At 42.7% G+C, this 26998-nt stretch overlaps 1 protein-coding gene across 3 annotated transcripts in view; it reads right to left on the bottom strand.

Moving 5' to 3' along the window:
* Nucleotides 1-26998, bottom strand: part of NEDD4L (NEDD4 like E3 ubiquitin protein ligase) — a 107077-nt gene that overhangs the window by 42637 nt on the left and 37442 nt on the right. The window contains exons 7-11 of one of the 3 annotated variants that reach the window (XM_065406763.1): nt 24741-24815; nt 22206-22265; nt 13753-13884; nt 13098-13217; nt 10764-10961 (exon numbers count right to left, since the gene is read on the bottom strand). In XM_065406763.1, coding sequence (XP_065262835.1) covers nt 10764-10961; nt 13098-13217; nt 13753-13884; nt 22206-22265; nt 24741-24815 — 585 coding nt within the window. The remainder of the gene's footprint in view (nt 1-10763; nt 10962-13097; nt 13218-13752; nt 13885-22205; nt 22266-24740; nt 24816-26998) is intronic. The other 2 variants (XM_065406765.1, XM_065406766.1) reach the window with 2 other exon arrangements.

Below are 26998 nucleotides of genomic sequence, written 5' to 3'. Positions count from 1 at the left end.
AAACTGCAGAGCTAGTATTCCATGTAATAAAATGAGGCACCTAATTGCTTTAAATGAACGGGCTCTCAGTTGTATTAAGAGATATTATACATTGTATGGCAATACTTTATGTGAATGCTTTGTCACCATTAGTAAGTCAATATTCAATCCAATAATACTTTTATAGCATGACAAGTTGCCATGCAAGCACTGCCAAAGTGCAAACCTTCACGCAGCTATGAGAGTTACATACAATAAATCAGAAAGGGATTCACAATGTGTTTGGGATTCTACACCTTGTCTCCATTTGTCATTGTTGTCCATTCTTGATTTTTTCAGCTTGCTACATAGCAAGCATATGAAAGCAAGTCAAAGTCCATATAATGTACATACTCATACAAAAATGGAAGTAGGGTTTTTTTTTTTTTTTTTTGAAGGCAAGAGATGGTCAGCCCTATGGTACATTCCTTTTTAAAAGTTTTGCACTTGGCCAACTCAAAACTAAGAAAACTGTGTGTGTCTCAGCTTTTACACTGTACTCATTTCTATGGCATCAGAACATTTTCTAGTAGAAGGAGGTGACAATTTTGGCCTAGAGTTTTTCATATTATTTTTTAATTGGTACATATTTGCAAGTCATGTCGAAGGCCAGGTTTGGGAGTGTATTTTCTTTTCATCTCAATTTTTTTCTCATTGTAGTATTTTTTCTTTCAGTTGCTAACAGGATAATAGCTGTTCAGTTCTGCATTATTTAAAAAGCAGGAAAGAGAAGGAAAAACATACAACCTTAACCTCACCGTTTGCCATTTCATGATGAAACCAGCTTCAATTCTTTATTCCAGATGCACACCACAATGGTGTCACAGGTCCCTATTTATTGAATTTGTAAACATGCTAACTTGTAGTGTCTTAGTTCCTGGTACAGAATTTCTTTTTTAAAATAGTCTTCACTTTACAGCACAGCTAACCGGGTCCAGGAATGCTCATCAATTAACAAGAAGCCGGGAAAGCAGTTTGTCCATGTTAAGATTTATAGTTTCTAATATTTGTGTGGGTTTCAAGTATTGTATTCAGGTTTGTGTTTTTCCAATGGCATTTTTAATGGCAAAGGGAGCCATGATGATGCAGGATCTCTTCCCCCCTGGGTATTTCATTTTCTGGATGTGTACGAAGTCTTCTGGGAGCAGGGCATTCTACAAGAATGCCTTTGGAATGTACCCTCTGCATTGTTTGAGACAGCCTGAATCTATTGATGTTCAGGAGACAAAAAGAAAGGCTCATCTTTTTTACACTAGCTTTTAGGGAGGGAGATACTGCTTGGCAGTTGACGTTTAGGAAGGGTGGAGTATTTCTGTTTTCTGCACTGAATGGTTTATTTAGTGTTTGTTGTATCATGTGGGACTACTGCTGGATTCTCTCTGTCTATAACCAACTGTAATTTAAATAACTAATGGGGGGTTTCGAGCAAAATAGGCATCTTTCTGGTTTTTATAAATTTAGAGAGAAAAACTAACAGATCAGGCAGGAGAAGGCCATCTCTCTCACTTATTTTGGAAAAAAGAGGAAGAGGAAGAAGAGCTTCTTATGTTCGTATCACTGTACAGACATTAAATTAATGGCTGCCCGGATCCAAACAGTACAAATAAAATACCATAAGCAACAATCTAAATAAAACAAAAGCCCATGGAAAACAAAGATACAAAAATATTTGGGCTTACCTGGCTTTACCCAAATACTGCAGCATTAAAACTAACAGCCACCATTAGAGGCTTCTAATGTGGATAGTGATTACTTGGCATCAGCATGACATATAACAAATAAAAGTGCATGGTATTTAAAATTAAATCCAACCAGCAGCAATTACACTGCAGTGATGATGTGGAAAAGCTAGAGTATTTCATTACTAAGCTAGCTCAAATTACTAAAGTCATAGCTTGGACTGACAAGGCACAGTGGCTCCATATGCTAATCCATTCCATTTTTTCCACATTCACCCTCTATTTCTAGAGTTCCAAATTCAATATGAGGATTTGAAGTCACGATGAAACAGTACAAGTGTTAGAATTAAATCACATAGACCCTTTGTCAGTGACATATAGTGTAACTAATTAAAACGACAAAAGTTAGCAAATTCAGATCTAAGGCTAAAATCTGATGGACTCTTAATTCATATTGTTGCATATAACTAAAACCTTTGCATTAAGGCTTGAATGCTGGCCCACATAATGTAGTCTTACCTGAGTTTTCTTTGAATGTTAAATTCCATTAAAAAGGAAAATTATTAAAAAAAAAAATGATTGCCAAAATAAACTGACATTGTGCTAATTTATTTTGTAAATACATAATTGTTAACCTTAAAATTAATTTGCTGAACCTCTGAAGACATTATAGACGAACAAATAATTAGACAATATTTATAAACGGAGACAGTTAACTCAGGGTCTGACTACACTGCAAAAACCCCGTGGCATTGAGTCCCAGAGCTCTGGTCAACCGACTTGGACTCGTGCTACAGCACTAACAATAGCAGTGTGGATGTTCCCGTTGAGGCTGGCGCTCAGACTCTGAAACCTAGTGAGAGGCGTGGGTCTCAGCCCCAGCGGGAACATCCACACTGCTACTTTTGCCTCATAGCTTGAGCCTGAGTCAGTTGACCACAGTCTGAGACTTGCTGCCACAGGTTTATGGGTTGGGTTTTTTTTTTTTTTTTGCAATGTAGACATACCCACAGTAATCACTCTGACATATGGAGAACTGGTATAATTTTTTTAAAGTACCTTCCTATTCAACATCAGGCATCATATTAGAACTATTTTTAAACCTCAGGATGACATATCAGCCATTTATGTATTTCCCAGAACAATAAGATATTAGATATTATTATTATTATTGTTATTTATTAGGGCTATGATTCACAAAAGCACTTAACCATGTGAATAATCAATCATATTCTTATTCAGCAAAGCACTTAAATACAAGACTAATTTTAATCTGTGCTTAAGTCTTACTGAAGTCAATGGGAATTAAAAACACCCTTAAGCACTTTGGTGAATTAGGTGTAAGTGCTAATGAGAGCACAGGGCAATGTACAGACAGTTCCTGGATCTGAGATTAGAGTTCTATAGTGATTATGGAGGAATTTTTAAAAGCACAAATGGAGTTAGGTGCCCAACTCCCAATGAAAATGAATGGGAACTGGGCACCTGCCATTTGTGCCTTTGAAAATCTCTCCCGGGTATTAATATGTTGATACAAACATATTCCTAAATTTCTGATTTTTTGACTTCTACGTGCACAAATATAAGTATCTCAAAGCAGTTTTATGTAATTCAAATAGCGAGTGTTTTTAAAGGGGAAAAATATGTGTGTCCCAGCTGAGTCAGTACACACAACTATGAGTCAAGTTGTAAGTATGAAAACGAAGTAGACCATTAAGTGTAAGTATTTTGAACAATAACACTATAATAAAAATGGGTGACTGTATAATTCAATGTGCTTCTAGAGTAGAGAGCGATAATGATGTGTTCCGACAGCAACAAACATCAGTCTAAGAAACATGGCTACAAGGGATCCAGCTAACTCCCAATCCAAAACTCACAAAGTCATCCTCGGGTAAAGAAAACATTATTCTGAGAACAAAATTTACAATGAACCACAAAGACCTACATTGAAGCAAAATCAAGGATCCAGCTAACAGAATTAGGCAAGGAAAATCAAAGTTAAAATTCCAGGCTGATACCCTGTCCTTAAGGATGCCTAAATTCTGCAGCAGACAGTATATATCATGCATAGGTCCAAGAAGTATGCAATGTATACACATAACCACATAAATTAAGGATAGTGAACTGCCGAGAACATTATTCTCACAAAGCAAAAAGAAAATGGGCAGTTGAGTCCCCTGATTCTCCATTAACTTTTAAAAAAAATAGTTTAGCTTCTCATATTTTCTTTTTTAACATAGTATGCAATAAAAAAATTAAAGAAAAATGCAGTATACTGATGCAAGGCAGATAACATAGTATATTCCTGATGACCGAAGAACATTTATGATGATCATTTTAATGCGAGAGCAGTGAAAGGGATATTGAAATTTATTAAAATTACGAGAGAGTCTCAAACCTAAGCAGTGGATCCAAAACACTTAGGAAAAAGCGGTTACCTACCTTTCGTAACTGTTGTTCTTCGAGATGTGTTGTTCACGTCCATTACACATTAGGTGTGCGCGCGTCGCATGCACGGACGTCGGAAACTTTTCCCCTCAGCGGCTCCCGTCGGGCCGGCAGGGGGTCCCCCCCACCCCGCCAGACCGGCGCCCCGCTCTAGCGTATATATATCCCTGCGGGCCCGACCCTCCCTCGGTTCCTTCTTGCCGGTGACTCCAACAGAGGGGAAGGAGGGTGGGAAGTGTAATGGACGTGAACAACACATCTCGAAGAACAACAGTTACGAAAGACAGGTAACCGTTTTTTCTTCTTCGAGTGATTGTTCACGTCCATTACACATTAGGTGACTCATAAGCTTACCATTGGAGAAGGGTAGGAGTCAAGTAACAATTGATTGGAGCACAGCCCTGCCGACCACCGCGTCCTCCCTGGTCTGATGATGGACTGCGTAATGGGCTGTGAATGTATGTACTGACGACCAGGTGGCCGCTTTACAGATTTCCTGGAGTGGAACCTGCGCCAAGAAAGCCGCCGAGGATGCTTGGGCCCTAGTCAAGTGAGCCCTGATCGCCGGGGCTGGCACTTCGGCGAGCTCATAGCATGTGCGGATGCAAAGCACAATCCATGCTGATAATCGTTGAGCGGCGATAGGCTGGCCTTTCATTCTCTCCGCAATGGCAATGAACAGTTGTGTCGACTTGCGGAATGGCCTGGTCCGTTCCAGATAGAACGCCAGGGCTCTACGGACATCGAGGGTATGCAGGCTGCGGTGGCTTGGGTCCGTATGGGGTTTGGGGAAGAACACCGGTAAACAAACGTCCTGCCCCATATAAAATTGTGTGACCACCTTAGGGAGGAATTTGGGGTGCGGTCTCAGCTGCACCTTGTCCTTATAAAAAACTGTATAAGGGGGTTCCGAAGTGAGGGCTCTCAATTCCGATACCCTCCTAGCCGATGTAATGGCCACTAGAAACGCTACCTTCCATGAGAGGTGCATGAGAGTACGAGGCTAGGGGTTCAAAGGGTGGTCCCATGAGTTTAGTTAGGACCAGGTTAAGGTTCCATGTAGGGACCGGCGGGCGCGAGTAGGGAAACACCCTTTCCAGCCCCTTGAGGAATCGGACTACTGTGGGGTTGGAAAATACCGAAAAAACCCAACTCTCCCGGGTGGAACGCCGATATGGTGGCCAGATGCACTTTAATTGAGGAGGGGGCGAGCCCTTGATGCTTGAGGTGCAGCAAGTAGTCCAGTATTGATGGGATGGAGGCCTGCAGAGGCTGTATGTGATTAGGCTCGCACCAGTGGGAGAACCTCTTCCATTTGGCCAGGTAGGTTGCTCTTGTGGAGGGCTTCCTACTACCAAGGAGAATTTGTTGGACCTGGTGGGAGGACCTATTCTCCGTATCGTTTAGCCAGAGAGATTCCACGCCGTGAGATGTAGCGACGGTAGGTTTGGGTGGAGTAGGCGACCCCGGTCCTGCATGATGAGGTCTCGGTGCAGGGGTAGGGCAATCAGGGCGGTCGATGACAATTCCAGCAGGGTCGTAAACCAATGCTGGCGCGGCCACGCCGGTGCGATGAGAATAACTGTCGCTTTGTCCCTGCGGGTCTTGAGCAGGACCCTGTGGATGAGCGGGAATGGTGGGAAGGCGTACCTCAGGCTCCCGCCCCACTGAATCACAAAGGCATCTGCCAATGAGCCTGGGCTGAGGTTCTGGAATGAACAAAACCAAGGGCATTGGCTGTTGTCCTTGGTGGCGAATAGATCCACCTGAGGAAACCCCCACCTCTGGAAAATTGAATGTAGGACGTCCTTTCTCAGCGTCCATTCGTGCATGTGGTACGACCTGCTGAGGCGGTCTGCTAACCCGTTTTGGACCCCCGGAAGATATGCTGCCACCAATTGGACTGAATGGGCTATACAGAAGTCCCATAGGAGGAGCGCCTCGTGACAGAGGGGAGAGGATCGGGACCCGCCCTGCTTGTTTATGTAGAACATGGCGGTAGTGTTGTCTGTCAGAACTGACACGCTGTGGCCTTCTATGGTAGCGTGAAAGGTCTGGCAGGTGAGGCGAACTGCCCTTAACTCCTTCACATGTAGAGCAACTTTTCCTCCCTGGACCATAAGCCCTGGGTCCACAGGTCCCCTAAGTGTGCCCCCCATCCCAGGTCTGACGCATCTGTTACTAGCGTCAGGGTGGGCTGCGGTGCAGCGAAAGAGACCCCTTCGCAAACTTGCTGTCGATCGAGCCACCAGCGAAGGGAGTTTGACACCCGAGCTGGGATTGTCACTATCAGGTCCAAGGGGTCTCTGCTGGGGCGATACGTTTGGTCTAGCCACAGCTGTAACGGTCTGAGTCTTAGGCGGGCATGTCTGACTACGTGTGTGCAAGCCGCCATGTGTCCCAGGAGTTGCATACAGCATCTGGCTGTGGTCGTGGGAAATTGTTGGATGGAGGTTACGGCTCTTTGAATGGCCAGGAACCTGGGAACTGGGAGACTTGCTCGTGCCTCCACCAAGTCCAGGACTGCCCCTATGAAGTCCAGTCTCTGCGTGGGGATCAGTGAGGACTTGGGCACATTGACCAGTAGACCGAGCTTGCGGAACACCTGTAATGCCAGTGCCACGTGGGAGCGGACCTCGTCCTCTGATCTGCCCGCGAGGAGCCAGTTGTCCAAGTACGGGTATACCCGCATCTTTCTTTTCCGAAGAAAGGCTGCCACCACGGACATGCATTTCATGAACACTTGAGGGGCCGTTGCTAGGCTGAAGGGCAAGACCGTAAATTGGAAATGGTGTTGGTTGATGATGAAACGCAGGAACCGCCGGTGAGCAGGGCAGATGGCGATGTGAAAGTACGCATCTTTCATATCGAGGGCAGCGTACCAATCCCCCGGATCCAGGGATGGGATAATAGCGCCAAGGGAGACCATGCGAAAGCGTGCCTTCACTAAGAATTTGTTTAGTTTGCGAAGGTCCAAAATAGGGCGGAGACCCCCTTTTGCTTTGGGAATAAGGAAATATCTGGAGTAGAACCCTTTCCCTCTTAGGTCTGGAAGGACCTCTTCCACCGCCCCTGCTCTGAGGAGGGCCTGCACCTCCTGTATAAGGAGTTGCTCGTGAGAGAGGTCCCTGAAGAGGGACGGGGATGGGGGGTGTGAGGGAGGGGGCGAGGAGAACTGAAGGGTGTATCCCACCTCCACCGTGCGAAGGACCCAACGGTCCGATGTTATACGGGACCAAGCACGGTAGAAATGGGACAAACGGTCCCTGAAACATAGGGGAGGGTCCGGCATGAGGGTCGGTACGCTGTCCTCGAACGCAACTTCAAAATCCTTGCTTGTTGCCAGGCTGCGGCTTGCCTTGGCCTTGGTTAGGCGTGTTGTTTCGCCTACGCCTGTTGTCCCTGCCCCTTCTGCGGTACGATTCCTGCCTGGGGCGAGGGTGGTACTGTCTCTGCTGCGGCGGTTGGGGCTTAAAAGGTTTCCTCTGTGTCGCTGGGGTGTGCATTCCCAACGACTTGAGGGTTGCTCGGGAGTCTTTGAGGCTATGTAGTCTGGCATCCGTTTGGTCCGAGAACAAGCCTGACCCTTCGAACGGGAGGTCTTGCAAGGTGTTTTGCACCTCTGGTGGAAGGCCTGAAGCCTGCAGCCATGCCGAGCGCCTCATCACCACTCCTGACGCGATTGTCCTGGCAGCTGCGTCCGCGGAGTCAAGGGAGGCCTGCAGAGAGGTTTTGGCTACCACCTTTCCTTCGTCCACTATGGCTGCGAACTCGGGTTGTGAACCCTGGGGCAGGGAATCCTTGAACTTGGAGACTGATGCCCAAGAATTGAAATTGTGCCTGTTCAGAATCGCTTGCTGGTTAGCGATCCTTAACTGGAGGCCCCCGGACGAGTAGACCTTTCTACCGAACAAGTCCAAGCGCTTTGCCTCCTTGGCCTTGGGGGCCGGGGCTTGCTGGCCATGTCGCTCTCGTTCGTTGACCGCAGATACGACCAGCGAAGAGGCTGTCGGGTGACAAAAGAGGAAGTCGAACCCCTTGGAGGGGGCGAAGTACTTCCTCTCTACGCCCTTCGCAGCTGGTGCACTGGAGGCCGGTGTTTGCCATACTGTCTTATAGTTAGACTGTACCGTTTTTATGAGCGGGAGCGCGATTCTGGAGGGGCCTTCAGGGTTTAGGATGTCCACCATGGGATCCTCCTGCTCTACCGTCTCTTCTGCCTGCAACCCTAAATTGACGGCTACTCGGCGGAGTAGTTCCTGGTGCGTCCGATGGTCAATCGGGGGAGCGCCTGACACTGTCGTGCCTGCCACGGCTTCATCTGGCGAGGAGGAAGAGGTTAAGGCCTTCTGTGCTTCCTCCTCTAACCCTTCCTGCAACTCCTCACCGGCTGGGAGCTCCTCTGGAGTCTGTCCAGTTGAGCGGGCCTGAGACGGTACCGGGCTCAGTGCCGTGTCGGCTCTCTCTTGCTCTGGTGGTCTGGAGACCGTGGCCTCCTTGCGAGAGGAGGGGCGCCCCTGCGGGGAGCGGGACCAGTGTCCCGAGGGGCCGGATCTCGAGGTCCTGGACGGGGGGTCTTGCTGGTGGTAGGCCCACGGAGTCCAGAATGGCCACTGTCCTGGCGGGCCCCACTGTGGGTGCCAAGCGGCTTGGTGTTCCCTGCTGGCTGGTGCCCTGTGGGTATATCTGCTGGAATGGCCCCAGTCTGCCTCAGAAACTACGGACGGTGACCTTGATGGCCACGGTGGTGCCATGGGACAGTGCCGGTCCGGGATCGGAGAGTGGTGCTTCCGGGACCGGGATCGGGAGTGGCGCCTTGCCGACCCGGACCGGTACCGGTGTCCTGGGGACCGGGAACGACTGCTAGTGGTCGGTCTCGGGGATCGCGTGACTGACACGTCCCGGTGCCTGTTCGAATAACGAGCCGGGGAACGCTGGGCCGGTGCCGAGCGCTTGCTAGGGCCAGACGCCTGTGAGGCTCTCTGCACCGAGGGTAGCCGGGAGTCCACCGAGGCGGAGCTCGACCGGGATCGGTGCCGTGAATGGTGCCGAGATGGTGACCGTGATGTGCACACCATTGCCGGCTTGCCTCTGGATGGCAGTCTCGGTGTCGGCTCTGGATTGTCTTTGGCCTGGAGGGGGCTCTCCGCGGACAATTCGATGAGGTCCCTTGCTGCCTCAAACGTGTCCGGCGTGGAAGGCTGTTCCAAAAGCTCCTCCAGCCCTTCCTCCTCACTCGATGCGCTTATCCCGGGGCTCGACGGGCCTTTCGGCGCCGGAGCCACTGGCACCGGGATCTGTCCTGAGGCAGCAATGCCCTTGGGCGCGCTCGAGGTCTTCACGGGTGCTACCTTTTTATGCGGGGAGCGTCCTCGGGCCTTGGGTTGGCCCTTCGATTTTGTCGGCGAAGACGACCGGTGCCGGGGGCGGTCCTGCTGTTTCGGTGCCGTAGGCTTAGGGTGCCCTACCAGTGCAGGATCACGAACCGATGCCGGGGCACTCCGCACCGAGGCTGACGGTGCCGCGGCCGGATGCATCGAAGTGGAGGGCTGTAATGCAGCCTCCATGAGCAACTGCTTAAGTCGAAAGTCTCTCTCTTTCTTAGTCCTGGGCTTGAAGGCCTTACAGATCTTGCAGCGCTCTTTCTGGTGCGATTCCCCCAGGCAACGGAGACACGAGTCGTGGGAATCGCTGATCGGCATAGGCTTGCAGCACGTGGCACAAGCCTTGAAGCCTTGGGCGTGCGGCATGCCCCGCCGCCCAGGGCCGGTGTCGGGATTTGACCAAACACCTAAAACAAAGGAGCTTAACTAACTACTAAAGAACTGATAACTGCTAACATTAACACTGACTACTAACGCTAAGGGACACTCTCAGGTGAGAGATAAGAGTTGTTCCAACGCCGTCACAGACGGTAAGAAGGAACTGAGGAAGGGTCTGGCCCACAGGGATATATATATGCTAGAGCGGGGCGCCGCTCTGGCGGGGGAGGGGGGGACCCCTGCCGGCCCGACGGGAGCCGCTGAGGGAAAAAGTTTCCGACGTCCGTGAACGCGACGCACGCACACCTAATGTGTAATGGACGTGAACAATCACTCGAAGAAGAAGAGTGTGTGCCTTTGCCAAACTCACTCAAAGTTTGCAAATGGACACTAGCTTTAGAATGGGCTAAGACAACACTCTAGATTCAAACTCTGGGGTGTTCTAAATCTTGTTCGGGATTTTAAAATGTAAGCCTAAGTAAAATATCTTTGTTCAAAATGATAGTCATGTCCACCGGTTTGTCAAATATACACTGTATAGCACTATAGCACAGTATATAAAAGGCAAAGACGTACTAGAAAAAGATGTGTAAATCCTCTAACAGCAGGACTAGGTACTACAACAGGCACTTCAGGATGTTCATTTGTTAGGTGTGTGACTCTTAAACCTTTGTACTACAGCAGTGCCCAAAGGCCGCAATCACATTTGTGTCCCAATTGTGCTAAAGACAAGACATAAGTACACGGAACAACAGCAAGGAAGGTATACAGGAGGGAAGACAAAAATAACAAGGTAAAAATATCCAGAAAACACCAACAGATTTAAAAATTCTAGCTTATAAAATTATCTTACCCATGTGGTAGTCTTAGTATTATGATCAATGAAGAAGGGCCTGCCATTTGGAGCTATTCTCATCTCCCAACCAGGTGGCAAGAAGCTCTGTGTCACTTTGTGTTGGGGCTTAGGAGAATTATAGGGTGACGGCTGTGGAGACTGTGGATTGGAAAGGGTGTCCTTGACAGCTCTGCGCACAGGTGAGTCTTTGGCAAACTGTGGGAAATGAGCAACATTAAGACTCCACAAATCTCACTTTATATTTTATTATGAACAACACTTGGTATCATGAGCTGAACACATTTTCAATGGGGATACAATTTACAGGAACAAGGGATATCACCATCTCAGTCACTAATTTATTTTAAAATTGGCTGCACCTTGTTACATAATACGCTTTCATTGCAAAGGCCATGGTGTTTTATCACTTTCCTCTCCCAGAAACAGGGCTATTGTAGCTCAGATCTTAGATACCTTTTTCTACTGCCTCTTTATAAATAACAAAAACCAATTTTATATAGAAAAAGACAGGCACTGCTTTGCTGTTTGCATGGCACTGTATGTGACAAACATTTTAAAGCAAAAAAGTACAGATGAATAGAAGGCAGTGTAAGATACTTCAAATGCATTTTTCATCAATTAGGAACTGATTTCACCAACCAAAATGTTTAAAATAGGCATTAAGCAAGTTCCTAAAATAAAGGGAGGTTCAAACTATTCAGACCAGTTTCTAACTACAGATAGTGGATACAATTTTCAAAAGTGTCGCAATTTCATTGACTTTCAATGAGACTACAAAACCTAACAGCCAGACTTCTAAAGGTATTTAGGCACCTAAAGATGGAGATAGGCACCTAGTAGGATTTTCAAAAGTGCATACGCATTTAACTCCCAGTGAAATCAAGACACTTCTGAAAATGGGACCTGGGCACTTTTGAAAGTTTTACCCATTACCCAATACAGTAACCGCTTAGTTTTAACTTTGTTTATTGCCTTGCTGAGTAACACTGATTATATTTTTAACGATATATTTACAGATCAGTAAATGGAACAAATAAGTAGATTCTGAAGCATGATTTGTAATCAAATATTTTTACATTTACCTCTATTATCTTATGCAATTTCTAATTCATATACTTATAAATCTTTGATTTCACTATTGAGTATACAAATTAGTTTTTCTACACAATTCATAATACAGGTATGGATTAAAAACTACCATTCTGGTAAGTTTGGTTCCACTTTCAAATTTAAGTATCTATTCTGTAGTAGTCAAGAATATTTTTGCATATTTCAGATGCCACTTCTACAAGGAGATTCACCTGCTCTGGGTCCAGTGGAATTCCATTCCAGCAAAAACATTTATGCAGGTGCATCACTTTGCATGATCAGTGCCTTACTTACTAATCTTACATACTAGTGTACTTCAGTTTATTATCCAGAAGTTCTCAGGCAAGAACAGTGATGTTCAAGGATAGTAAACTGCAAATTATTATTAGAGGAATACATTTACAGAATAAATTGACAAATTTTAAGATTTGGTTGCCTAAAATTATGGTCCTAAATATATATATGGCCTTTTTTCAGAAGTGCTGAGTACCCACAAATCCCACTGAAGTCAATGGGCATTTCAGACCTTTGAAAATCAGGCACTTATTTGTAGTTGTTTTAATATGGATTTAGACCCTGAACTTCAGGCATGTAGACTTGAAAAGTTTAGCCTGATGCCTTTACTTGTATCATAGTCCACAAAATCCATTCAGGAGAACTTTTTCCAATGAAGAAAGCTGACAGCTAAGTCTGTCACTAAATCCAGGAGATATCTTCAAAGGCACTAAAAGGAAATAAAAATACCCTGCTGAAAAGAATGAAATACAAAATCAAAAGATTTGAGATGTCCTTACTTCAACCACGACTTTCCAAACTCAAGTGACACAGCCTTTATTTACAGTTTATTGCACTTGCCTTTCAAAATAAATGTTTCAGCTTTTGAGAATATTTCTAATTTGATGCTTTTGCAGCAAGAAGTTACGGTAATGCATATACTACAGGATATGCACACACAAATGAAACAAACTAATGATAGCAATGGAGAAAGAATATTCCCCACGCCACGCAAGGAGTGTGAGAGTTGAGTAAGAAGAATTAGGCAGTGTTACTGTACAAAGTGAAGATGCATGTGAAAAAAACTTCAGAAGAAAATATCATCATCAAGAAGCAAAGCTAACAGATCAGGAGAGAAGAATGCGTTGGCTGCAAAATTGGAATGAAAATAAAAGGTCATAAACACAACAGAAAGAATGAGAAGTCAGGACAGAAGTGATCTTTGTCACATGAGACAGGACTTCTTACCTCAAGTGGAGCAGATAAAGTTACTGTGGGTGAGCTGAGGCTACGAGGCCGCCTTATCTGAGGCTCACTTAGATGGTTGTTACTGTTTGCTGCTGACCCAACTGCACCATCTTCTGCAAGCTATTTCAGGGGCAAGAACAAGTTAGCTCAGTGTCAGTTTATCTGCCGTTAGGCTGTTTAAAAAAAAAAGCCATCAATACTCTGTTAATCCTTTTCTAAATAAGCTTTAAATATATTATTTCAAAGAGCACGTTCAATGGAATTAAAAATGATTCATGCTTTAAATAATGAACAACTGCTTAGGCAAGAACAAACTACTATAAATGGCTTTATTAGTACACAGATTAAAATCCTCATTTTGAATTTGATTCTAAAATTTGTCTCTGAATATATTTACTCTCTCTCTCTCTCTCATTTCTCACCACTGCCGTTATAAACTCAATTTATATCTTTATTCTGGTCTAACAGATATTTAGCAAAAATAATCTTAATCACCATAAATCTTCCTGGTTAAATGTAATAACTTTATTCTAAATAGCCTTTGCACTGCATAGACTGTTTCTGTTTAAGAACCTTAAAACAGCTTTTCAAATGGAGACCAAACACATTTTAAGCATTCTGTGGTATTGTTTAATTTCAACAGCAAACTCCATACCTGCATAATGGGCCGAGTCCAAGTTGTGGTTCGATTGTTATGATTGACATAATATGTACGTCCCTTAGCATCTTTTCTTTCTTCCCAGCCTGAAGGTAAGCCTGGTGTAGTATGTACGTAGGCCACTGATGGCTGTTTATGCAAAAAAATTGTGTATCATTATTTTGTGGTAGCTTGAAAAAAATGAATTATCTTCAGAAGAAGTCTACTTATGCAATTCTTACAATCAAATACAGTGGAAAATTTTGAAATGCATTTCTTCAAATTTCTCTCTAACACAGGCTCTCATTTTCATATATCTGACCCAACACCCTCCTCCCTTCCACACGCAGGTCTTCTGGTTCACATTTGCATAGCTACAGGCACTTTGTTCAGAAAACAGCTCAGCTTCCACGTCGTGAAACTAAAGGAGCTACAAAAGAAACAGGAGACTACACATTGTGATAGGAACTGCTTTCATTTTTATAAAAAAGTTTCCCCCTTGTTAGAGGTAGTATTTATTCACTAAAGTTGATATACGTGAGTCACTGCTAGAGAGGCCACATAGCTAAAGGAAAAGTCAAGAATTCTCACTTGGGCTCTCCCATGGACTGGGTAAGCAGCCTCAGGTCAATCACAACCCCTCTCAGTTTCCACCTCTGTAAAATGGAGGGAATAAATAACCTACCTCATAGGGTGTAGTATAGATTAATTCGTTATTGTTCAGGCAACAGTTTGTAAGTGCTAAGAAAGAATGCAAATAGATTCAGGGCTGGAAGTCCTGCTTAAATTTTCTGAGGGCTGGTCTACACTAACCCCCCAATTCGAACTAAGATACGCAACTTCAGCTACGTGAATAACGTAGCTGAAGTCGACGTACCTTAGTTCGAACTTACCGCGGTCCAGACGCGGCAGGCGGGCTCCTCTCGCCGAGCAGGAGTACCGGAGTCGACGGCGAGCACTTCTGGGTTCGATTTATCGCGTCCAGACAAGACGTGATAAATCGAACCCAGAAGTTCGATTGCTTGCCGCTGAACCAGCGGGTAAGTATAGATGTACCCTGAGACTCAGTATCCACCTTAAAGATAAAGCCCTGGTCCTGCCCTCCTGCAGCTTCTCCCCAAAATACAAAGTGACATGTGTGTCATCAGTATGGGAAAAGGCATTTCTTCCACTGTCTTCCCTAACTCCCTTAGTATAGGGGGCGTATTAACAAGCAATGGAAAAGGAGGACATGGCTCTAAAATGTGTTAACATACAGATAATGGTGGTGCAAGCAAGACCAGCCTCGAGAGCTAATCCCAAGAGTGACCAGGAGGAGGCGCCAGACAAGTGGTGAGGGTGCGTCCCGTCACAGGTTGATACTTAGCTGGTGTAAACTGGTGTAACTCCAATGAGCATCTGGCCCTTAGTAAATTTGTATCGTGTTCACTGGGTTAATTATTTTCAGGAGACCTTTCTGCTGAAAAGACCTTTTAAATATTGTAGGACAAGATTCTGGCCTCTAATTAATCCAAAGGTATGTGGTGAGAGACCTGAAGAACATGCAGGGAGTCAGCAGTAGCCTTTCAATAAGCCTAGACTATTGAGAGAATCTTTAAATTCTGGAGTTTCTTCTTTCTTATGACAAAGTTTTGATTGGCGGGAGAATGATGAAACCAAATGTCTCTATCAGAAGATCCGGAAAGAGAAAGCAAGTGCCTGAGCTTAATTGTCTTGTCAGTTTCTATGTAATGCTTTATTTTAGCATCAGTACCACTAATCCCCTTAGAAGTAGGCAGCTTTCTAGCTATAAGAAAGTATACTAAGGCCCCTTCTTACAGTAATCTGCTTTTTATAATGGCTTTCCTTGTGTGGACTGCAACAATAGATGTGGAATTATCTTATAGATATGAAAGGACAAATAACTTCCCCTCACAGAAGTCAAAATAAAAATATTGATGTTAAGGCAGACGAGCTGTGCCAGCATTTTATTGGACGTGGAAGCAGAGCAAGGTGGCTAGGGAGAATGCCCGTATTTAAGCAGTTAAACTTATTCTGTTCATAGCCTGTGAGTTTCACATTGAGTGTAGTAGTGTTGATGTTATAACAAGTGCCAGTAGCTGGATTTGGAAGAAATGGGGCTGACAGCTGAGCCAGAGAAAGAGTCTATGCTCGTGTCCAAGCTGCACATAGCCATTGTGCCAGTTTTAACACTGTGTGTGTGGGAGGGGGAACCCTGTCTGCTGCATGCAAGGGAAAATTTAAGAGCTCTTTTAAGCCTGTTTGGATAAGAGAAGATGATGAGACAAGCCTGTTTCTAAAAGAAGCCACATTAAAACACCAAAACAAAAACATGAACAGAAGAAAGGGATTGTAAAGTCTTGCCACTGTCTGACAACCTGCAGTTGCTGCATATAATTGAAGTAGGCTGAAAAACCCATGCATACGCTCAGTTGCCCTTTACTCTAGAGGAGAGATTCCTCCAATGCTCATTTACACTGTGCAATGAAGCCAGACATTTAAGGCAATTACCCAGCACACAAGTCAAAGGTCCATATACACTTTGCAGATGGAACATTTCTTACATCTTTGACATTCTTTTCAGATGTTAAGTAAAAAGGGAAAGAACAGATTTGACAAGCTCGTCATGCTCTTGCTCCATATTTAGACAGAAATCAGACTAGAAAGGTCTCATCTTTGCTTAACAGCATAGGGGGTGATGTTGCGATTTCAAGTAAGCCATGGAAAAGGTACGCAACTAAAGAAAGGAGCAAGAAAACATGAGGACTAAAGTATTGTAGGGGGGGGGGGGAGGATTTTCTGCTGGTTCTCAGTGTGCAATCTTCCTTACTTATTGTGTAAAAAGCAGCAGTTTCTTTAACTACTGAGATTCCATTTACATTACTGCCAGTTCTCGTTCTGATGCTTTTGCCAATAGCAAGAAATAATGGTGGAGATCAGAGGTGAGTGTTATCATGCGAAAACTGAGGAGAGGAACATGGTGTCCTTCAGCACGTCAGGAAGCTAAGGAAGCAAAGGGACAGAGCCTCTGAAATTCTGCACTGAACTACTTTTCATATACAGATACCTCAGTACCAGGGAGTATTTCTTATACCAATGTCTGATCTCAGGTATCAGTAAGCAAGGATGTACCAACAGCATGTTTTGTGGGCATATAGGCAACATGCAGGGTTAAGTGCCTCCCCAGATTTCTGCTCAGCCTGCTGGGGGGAGGGAGGGGAAGGACGGGGCTCTGTCCCTCTCCCATTGCGCCTGCCCCCTGGCACATTCAGCCACTGTCCCTGGCAGCTGGGCCCAAGCGGAGAGCGGAAGGGGCGAGATTGAGCTTCTTCTCATGTCAGCTGAGGGTGGCTGCTCCAGGTTGCTGCTCTGTGCAGCACAGCGGCTGCCTGTGAGAACCCAGAGCCCCCCTGCCATCATGTTTCCATCTCCGTCGGCCCCCCCATCCCTGGCAGACTCTCTCTCAGGCAGCTGCCGCGCTGCACACAGGCAGCAACCCGGAGCGGCCACCCTCAGCCAGCGGGAGAAGTGGCTCCTTCCCGCCGCCTCCTCTCCCCACCTGGACCCGGCTGCCAGGAAGAGCAGCCAAGTGAGCCAGAAACCGTGCTGGGGGGGTGGGGGGGGAAGAGCCCCCATCCTCCCCACAGTTAACTCTGGTGGGGCGGGGAGAGCACGGCAGTCCCTGGGCTGGGTGCAGGGCTGCTGGGGAAGGTGCCGGGAGCAGGTTCCCTGGTATCTGCCAGAGATAGGGGCATTGCTCATCCCGCCCCTGCTGAGGTGTCCACGAGCTCTGGGAAGACACTGCTGCTGTGAGTCTCCCTGGGCCGGGGCTGGCCCCAGCCATGCCCAAAGGCATGTGCTTCCTGCCCATGTGGCCCCAGCCCCCCAGGAGCTGGCGGGATTGGCTGCCCTGGCCCAGGAAGGTGGGGCTGAAAGTCCCTCCCAGTAGCAATACATGGGGCGGTCAGATGTCCCCCCCTTTACATTGTGCCCCCCCAAGTATCAGGAGGCACATGTTGTCCATGAGTTTTAAATCCTAATAGTTCAAATGAGGCTCAATTCTGCAAGGTACTGGACACTCCTGTGCGGTGCGGAGAAGCTTTAAATTCCCACTGAGGTCAGTGGGAATTGAGGGCTGTCGGTACTTTTTCAAGATCTACGTATCAGGGGCTTGATCTTGCAAAGATATCACAGTCTGGAGAAGAGGCTGAGAGTATATGCTGTCATGTAGTCGATGACAACAGAGAACCATCCAGGAGGTTCTATAAATATTGAGCTCTCATAAAAAGGGAAGAAGTCTGAATATAAGAGAGAGGTAATGTACATAAGCAACATGATGAGTAGCCCTTTGAAGACTTTTTCAAGACAGATCTATAAATAAAGCCAACCAATTTTTTGGAATAAATTAGCCTGAAAATTACTGAGCATCTTAGGACAGGTGGAACCTAATTCTTTTTAGGCAGACACAGATTCTATTTTTGGAAAGTATTCCACCTGATTAAGTCTGACAAAAGACTACCACCTGCACAGAGGAAGGGGTAAGATAATTCTTAACAGGAGGCAAACCAACATGTTAATATTAACTGCTGCTTGCTGTATTTAGTTTAAAAATTCACCACCATCATAAAGTGTTATTCTTATCCTACAAAACTGGTGAATTGTTCCCCCACTGGTTAAAACTAAGGAACATTCAGGAGCTCACATGCATCACTCTTCTGGAAATTCAGAAAACTTGTATCCCCTCTGTTCTAATTCAGTCCTCGTTATCTGTATGTGAATCTTACAAAATATATTTTGCATTTTATACCTTGATATAACATTTAATTTCCCTTATATGGTGGAAATGCTTTTTGTGTAACTCTGACTTTATTGAATATTATTATCTGCTATGGTATTTTAAAAATCTTCAACTTTCCACATAAAACTGACACAGTAAACAGTATTTCAAAACTAAAATGCCAAATATGATAACTGGAAAACTGTAACGAAGAGGTATTAGTAGGGTGTATCATGGAAGCAGCTTAATGCAGCAGAAATCATGAGGTTTCACTGATAGAAAAACACATGGAGTAATTGCTTAAATGATGGAAATGTAAATGTCTTATAAGAAATATCACTATTGGATTCTTATCTATAGAACACTACAGTATTTATGTTCAATTTAAAGAGAAAAAAAAAATCCCATTACCAGGTATGAAAGTCATTCACAACAATAATGTGGCTGAAAGTATAAGAAAACCCTAGAAACAATTTAAATCATTTATACCTACAGAGGATGGAAGGAGGCAAACAAATTAAGTCAACTGCATGATGCATGGCAGATTACATTTAATTTCATAATCACTGCTATCCCCCTGCTTCAATCACTCCGTTCATAACCACCTTGAAATCTAACAGGTTTAAAGTTTCCCACTTGTTTTTTCTTGTATTACTGACAGAATATTGTATGCAGGCATGAGGGATTTTAATAAAAGTTTATTTTTCTTGTTAAAAATATTGTGGCATCTAAATTTCCAGTTACTTTTGATAAAACACCCACCAAAGAATTTAAGGCTGATGCTCTACAGATTCAGCACATGGAGCGTATTCTGCATGAGGCCTGAAGTAAGGCTACATAGCTATACAGATACCTGTATGTTCAGTAACATCACAAACCTCTCAGACCTGATTCACCATCATGATTACACTGCAATCTAACATCCTCTTTTTTGTGTAGCCTTATAAACAGCAACTTGTGTTGTACATTCACCCTGTTATAAAATAAATATTGTAAAGCAAGTTGAGGACAGTGGAAAATGATTGTCCCAGAGACTGAAAAAGTGGATGACAATGCACTGTGGGTCACAGTCTCTCTCTGTCGCCCACAGATCACTGTTGAAATCCAAGGTGCATTAGTTTTCCTTATTTAAAGCTCCAGCAACATATTATTCAGTAGCTCTTTCATCTGCTCTACCCTCTGATCAGATTCCCTATCAGTTCCAGAACTCTTCTTTGAACTATTACAGTAGCCAGTGCTAAGAGAATTCTCTCATTTAAGGGCACATGCTTCATGTGGTTGAGCTGAAAAACAGCTTACATGGTTCAAAGAAGAAATCAGGAGTCCAGGAAAGGTAAAAATGGGTAGAAAGTTGACCATCTAGTTAAGAAGGGAGGAAATAGAAGGGGAGGAGAAGAGGAATTAGCTAAACAAATTTGGCTGAGGCAGCTCGAAACCCTGATTCAGTCACTTCCTAAAAGGTCATGATTTGGGCTGTTTTAGCTATTGATTAGCTTGTCAGAACAAAAGTGGTTTAGGTCACATAACTCTCAGCCAACAGGTGAGGAGTTCATCTGTTCTAGGGTTGCAGATACTGTATACAAATCTATGCATTCACTGTAGTGAGAGGCTATGGAAATTCTCAACAGTATGCTTTTTTTTTTTTAAAAGTGGCTACCTCAGAGGCTTTCAAGAAAGTTTTTAAATCACTTGATTTTAATCACATACATTGTATTCAACACAAAACCAAAAGGATGTTTTAAGTCCGTTAGTGAATATTGCCAACAGCAGGTTTGATTTACAGGGAGCTCTGAGGACAGAGTCACAAAGGAAAGAGTCACTAGAGGTGGAACCATTAAAGATCACATATGGCAACATGTCTCTTCCTTTTTATTGTCTCCTCACTCCTTATAAACTGAATCCAGTTACTGGCAGCATTCCTTTGTAATATGAACTGAGCTTTGCAAACCAAAATAGAGACTCAGAGGCAATTCATTTAAAACACATTAAATTAGAACTTTCAGTTCTCTTTACCAGCACTTTATGCATTCTCAGAGGTAAACTGAATTTTCTTTACTGGTTTCCTTTCATAAGATAAATCAGAGATGGGAAACACTTATTCAAGTTATCTTGATTATCCTCCTGCCATTTGTGATAACTAGTGCTTTGTCCAGTCTAGTTTTACCGTAAAACATTTCAAGGGAAAGTATTCAGTTTCCTCTGAAGCTTTCAATAAAGCTCTTAAAAGCAATCCAATTAAAAAACATTATGTATTTACACACACACAAATATACATCAACACACATTCAAAGAAGCACCCACTTTACATAGTCACGTATCAAATTTTGCTCATCTTCTGTAATTGACTTAAGTGAAAAAGAAGGCCCCCTGCAATACAATAGACAGATCTCGTATCATTACACTGTACATTAATATTTTGTGCATTAATTTCTACGTGCTATCTAAACACTGAAGGTCTCCATTGGTATGGTAAATGCCAAATCAATATGAATGTAAAAATTCAACAAGAATTTCCTTGTACTATGCACCAATATATTTAGCTATCACAGCAACACCGTATGCCTATTTTGGAATACAGTGGCGTTACTGACCAGGCATTCATAGAGTAGCTCTAATCTGAATTCAGTTTTTAGTAGAGGAATATAAAATTGTACAAAACGTGTGTGTAATTAATGGAACTATCTGCCAACATTACATTAGAAATCAATACAGAACATTTTGCCTGCTTCATGTGGCTATTAATCAATTTTTCCACAGATATCAAAGGCATTTCCGTGTTTATGAAAGATATTGACACTTAATTCAAGGTACAAGGTACGTTTCCTTAAAGTTCAGTAAAGAACCTATACAGTGCCTAACACAACGGTGCCTTGATCCCTGAATTAGTGCCTCATGCTACTTCCACAACAACAAAAAATAAAATAAAATAAAATGGTTTTCATTGGTGCACATATATATTTATAAAAGCTGAATATATTTATTACTGGACAATCCACTTGCTTTAGATTCACATTTAATCAGATTGTAAGTGTATGGGATAGCTTCACAAACGACAATGTATTATGAAAAATGGTTTCAGGATATAAAACTTCCAATTTAAACATTGTAAAATATTTTCTTGAACCATTCAGAGTCAAATATCCAGCACTGGGCTAGTTAATGACAACAGGAAAGTAAAACTTGGTAATAAACAAAGACCATATACTAACTACATTGAGAATTACATGGGTAAACCCCTCTGCCTGCATGGTTCTCAAAGCAGGATCCAGGCCTAAGAATAAAACTGAATTAGTCTAGTGTTAAGTCAGTGCAAATGGTAAGTGCTATATTTTAAAGGGTCTGTTTGTATAATCTACATTGCAATTAGTATTGCATTGAAAAATGAAGTGCTACATCTTTCAATTTTTGAGCACTAGTCAATGATATTTACTAAGAGAGTCATTCTGTTTAAAAATCAATTGCATTATAACCATATGAACTATTGTATGCTAATATTACTGTGATATTATCGTATTCTTGAAATAATTTTTTCAAGTGTAAAAGGTGAAAAACAAATGTTAAAACTTAGCTATGGTTTCTGAAAAGTTTAGACCAATACACTGCTGCTGTGTGAAAAAATGTCCAGTGTCATAAAAGATGCTAAACCCAACCCATATTTAATTTACAGAAAGTGTTTGATAAAGAGTATTATTACCGTTGGTTCTTCACCACCTGTGACAGTTGAAGAACGAGCTCTCCTAGATGGACCACTCTGCTGTTAAATGATAATTAATGTTACAGATAAGTATGTTTAGTGATGAAGGTAATAGATTATGCTCACATATTCAGGAATAAGGAATCATAGCCATTCTCTCACACTTTGTAATGGAAAGCAATTAGACTGAAGTTATGTTAAATAAAAGACAGCAGCAAGGAAAATTAAGCCATCAATCACTGATAACCCAGATGAACATATCACTTATAAATTCAAAGACCGAGGCACTAGTCTAATAGCTGTGGTGCAGGACTCTCTATATACACTAGTGCTATAATGTAAGGTGTTTAAATAATTACTTTTTCCAAACAAAAACAATTTTACATCTTCAGCTCTACAAGCATAAAGCACAGACATTTAGAAATGAAGAGGCAATTTTCTGGCCAGCAGTGAGTGCACAGCCCTGTGAAAAGTCAGAATCATCATAATAATAAAAGAAATTGGTGTTCCGAGTTTTCTGTAAGGAGCAATATGTTCCAGGACAGACAGCTTAATTAGAAATAAAGTAAGGGTTTAGTTGCTAGAAGAAAAATGACTGTTAGTTCAGTAGAGATTGATGATTGGTTAGATCAGGAATGTCCCAGTTTTAAAGGAATGCTTTTTATACTGCTGTTTTGAGCACCTAATTTCATTTAGTAAACATTTTAAAACAATAAACTGAAGGAAGAGTCATAACAAAGCCTAACCTTATACACCAGTTAAAACAACCCACAACCCACAAACGACAGGAGTGAATCAAAAATATTGAAAAAGTAGAAGCTCGCGGGTACAGATTCCAGCACAAGCCAATCACTTATAGTAGAGAGAAGAGACAGTTTAAGTATGCTTTTGCTGAGAGCCATAATATTTTTAATGCAGGAGGGTAAATAAGTAGCTGGGTATTACTTTACATACATTTCCATTGAACACTCACAGAAACATCTATTACTGCAAAGCCATCATTTCATAATGACATATATAGAATCATTAGATAATCTCCAGCTTTATGGTGAATTAATAAAAATAGGAAAAAAATGTCAACTGTTTAACTACAAATTTATATCAAAAAAATTAGCCAATTTAAAATTTAAAATGGCAGAATCACACCAATTTAACAATAACAACAATGACAACATAAGCCTTCAATTATTCATATTTTGTTATTTACTGAAGAAGCAAGTTCTAATGATCCATTTCATTCGTATGTCCATATTTACAGTTCTGGTTAAAAAAAAAAAATGGGGAAAAGATTTCTGCAGAAAGTTCTACAGGAAATATTGTTATTTTTTCGTTGAAATGTCATCCGTTATGAAATATTCTGGCCAGCCATAGTCAAATGCTGATCTACTTCAATTTTATTATAGGTCATTTTATCTGTGTCACCACCACTTTGCCCAATTCTATGGAAAAAAATGTAGAGCTTGAAGGACATCAGCAGTAAAGTGCTACATAAATATAGAGTAAAAGAGAACCCAAAGCTACCTTTCCTGTTTAAGAACCATCTTGGGATGTGGATCCTTTTCCTGTTTAAAGGGATTCAGTTAATTTCTTAGCTACTATATTAGGAAAACCTGACTTGTTAACTTATATCATATTGGTCAGAAAATTATTGTGACTGTTAGATTTTGGTTTTACATGGCCCTTCATAAAGGGGATTGTTAAAGCTGTGTGAAATACTAGTCAGTTTCTTTTTATTTAAATTGGCAACTGACTTGCAACATGCTGCAAATTTTTTCACATTTGCAAAAAGTGTTGATTTTCTCACCGCTCCCACCACCTCTATGGGTGTGCGCCTATTTCTTTTTTGTGTTACGTTTCTTCACAGGCCAGAAAAGGTTATGGTAACACTTCTGTGCAAATTTTGAATGGCTTTAAATAATACTGACACACAAAAACAAAAACCCATGCACAAAACAGTCCATGAATTTTCAAGTATAACAACCGCTATTCTCCCCCTCCAAAAAAAAAATCAACCAAAAACAAAAAGCAACCCTCCGCCCACCTCTCAAATTTAATAAAAAATGTCACCAATTTTGCCCAATTCTAATTATATAGCTACCTGTAAGCCCACGCATAAGTCTATTTCAAAATGTGTGTATTTGTTTTTCAAAAAAATAGCACTGGGCCAAATTCTCTCTGCGACACGCAACTCCAGATTGCAGAGATATAAACGAGGACAGAACTAGATGCATGGGCTCAAATCCTGGCCCCAATAAAGTCAATGGTAAAACTTTGATCGACTTCAGTGAGGCCACGATTTAATCCACTGTCTTTAATCATCTTGAGTTAATCTTTTGTAAAACAAGTTTTACCGTGTTACTTTGTTGACCTATGCAACATGATCTTAATTTGGAATCAGTTACCGATTGGTACAGTCATATTCCTACCACCTATGTATAAATATTCTGAAGCCATTGCAACAGGAAAAGGTTCCACTCAGAACCAAAGAATATTTAAAACAAAGCATAGAAGAAATAAAAATGAGCTTTGGTTTACCAGTGATAAGTGAGACTGTTCAGCAACTGCATCTGTTACACTGCAAGATCTCAATCTTGAAGAAGGATCTCTCTGCTGAAAGAAAGGAGAAACTTCTAAATTGTAATGCATTAAACACATGTGGATTTTCATTTTATCAAATTCATTTCTATTTTTCAATATTGCTCTCGGAGTCCAAAATAAACCAGGCTTGCCCTGCAATCTCCATCTCCTTTATATTTCTACATAATCTTGTGTCACAATCAAAAAACATTCTCTTAAATTCTCAGCATTTCACCCTGGGCTTGTTTTGGACTAACCGGGAACAGGAAGAAGTGGGCCACACATCTCATCCTGTTATTTAACAGTCAAGGCATGGGTGTCTTACGGACAGACTTCAAGGGAGAAGGGCTGGCTAGCTGGCAACTTCTCCGGGAAAATACACAGCAGATTAAACAGTCCTGTAACTGGCAGCAAGTTGGAAAGGCTGACCCCAAATGAAATGCTGAGTGAAAGTCCCATGGTGCTTCTGACAGTCTGTTTCTATGCAACTTCAGAGGAGAGAGACTTCAGGGAATATAGGATGGGACTGGGCAGTACAAAGAAAAATACGAACCTTTGCTTGACTCTCTGGGGCTCCAATGCAGCCCCTCACTAACCTATAGGATGGAATTCACTCCACGTGAAGAGTCTACACAAGATTCCCTGCGCCAAATAAACGCTGTGTTTGTCACCCACATAAGGGCAGGGAAGGGTGCTTCTCCCACACAGGAGTGTGTAAGTGGATCCAATGCCCCCATTACCCTGTGCATTGAGGGCGGAAAGCTCTATTCCAGAACATATGCTGGAATAGCGGCTATGGTGGGTCTTTGCTGGAACCCAATGCCCTGGTCATGGATTGGTAGGATGAATGCATTATCAAACATACTCCCAAGAATCAATTCCTACCTTAAAATAGTAAGAACAACTGCAGGTGTAAAATGTGAATTCATTGTATACTGACTGCGACTGTGTCCACACTGCAATGGAAGTGATGATTTGCCACCTGAATAGACATACCTGTGCTAGCTTTAATCCAGCTAGCATGCTAGAAATAGCAGAGAGTACATACCCAGGGTTCTGGGTGAGCTTGTTCAGCCTATATTGAAGCCTGTGCCAATGCCTTTTTACTGCTATTTTTAGCATAGTAGCTAGATAAAAGCAAGCGTGGGCATGTCTACCCGGGCTGCAAGTCACATCTTCCACTGCTGTGCAGACAAGTCCGTGATGAAAGTGCAGTTAATAGTAATATGTAATTGATATCAACTCAGAAATTTAACACAGAAGTTGACCAATTCATTAGGAGGATTAGAATAGATATTACTCTTAGCCTTCTGTCATTCTGGATAGGTATTTATATTGTACCCATCACAACAGAATCGGTAGTCATAATAAACATTACAGGTGGTATAATAAAGAGACATTTAATAACTATTAAGCATGTGCTCTGGTTACACTGGTCTACAATTTTTGAGAAGTCGTCTGCTTCAGAGATAAAATGTGCTATTTATTATGTATTTTGATGTGCTGAATTCAAATATGACAATTAAAACAACGGATTGGCTACTGTTTCTAAGATATTTAAGTTTTTACATTTTATGTCTATGTATATTGTGTAGATAGTAGAGTTTTAATCATAAATTGTAAACCTAGGTCTTTTCATGTGTTTATGGTTGCTTTACATGATAATATTTCACCGGTCCTGTTTATGTAACACTTTAAAAATCAGCCAAAGGGTTATATAAATAAAATTTATTATGAAACAAAAGGCAAAAAACTATTATGTACATAGTTTAGTCCTATTCAGTGTCTACTCGGCGCTTCTTGGCTTGTCTCTTGTATTCATTAAATGGAGCATCTCTTGTCACTGTCCAGCAATAGTCTGCAAGCATTGATGGGCTCCATTTGCCCTGATAGCGTTTCTCCATTGTTGCAATGTCCTGGTGGAATCGCTCGCCGTGCTCGTCGCTCACTGCTCCGCAGTTCGGTGGAAAAAAATCTAGATGAGAGTGCAAAAAATGTATCTTTAGTGACACGTTGCAACCAAGGCTTTTGTATGCCTTGAGGAGGTTTTCCACCAACAACCTGTAGTTGTCTGCCTTGTTGTTTCCGAGAAAATTTATTGCCACTAACTGGAAGGCTTTCCATGCCATCTTTTCCTTGCCACGCAGTGCATGGTCAAATGCATCATCTTGAAGAAGTTCACGAATCTGAGGACCAACAAAGACACCTTCCTTTAT

Source organism: Emys orbicularis, chromosome 6 (assembly GCF_028017835.1).
Source record: "Emys orbicularis isolate rEmyOrb1 chromosome 6, rEmyOrb1.hap1, whole genome shotgun sequence".
In the NCBI taxonomy this organism is placed as follows: domain Eukaryota; kingdom Metazoa; phylum Chordata; order Testudines; family Emydidae; genus Emys; species Emys orbicularis.
Note: the sequence above shows the minus strand (reverse complement) of the source record. Positions and strands in the feature narration are given on the sequence as shown.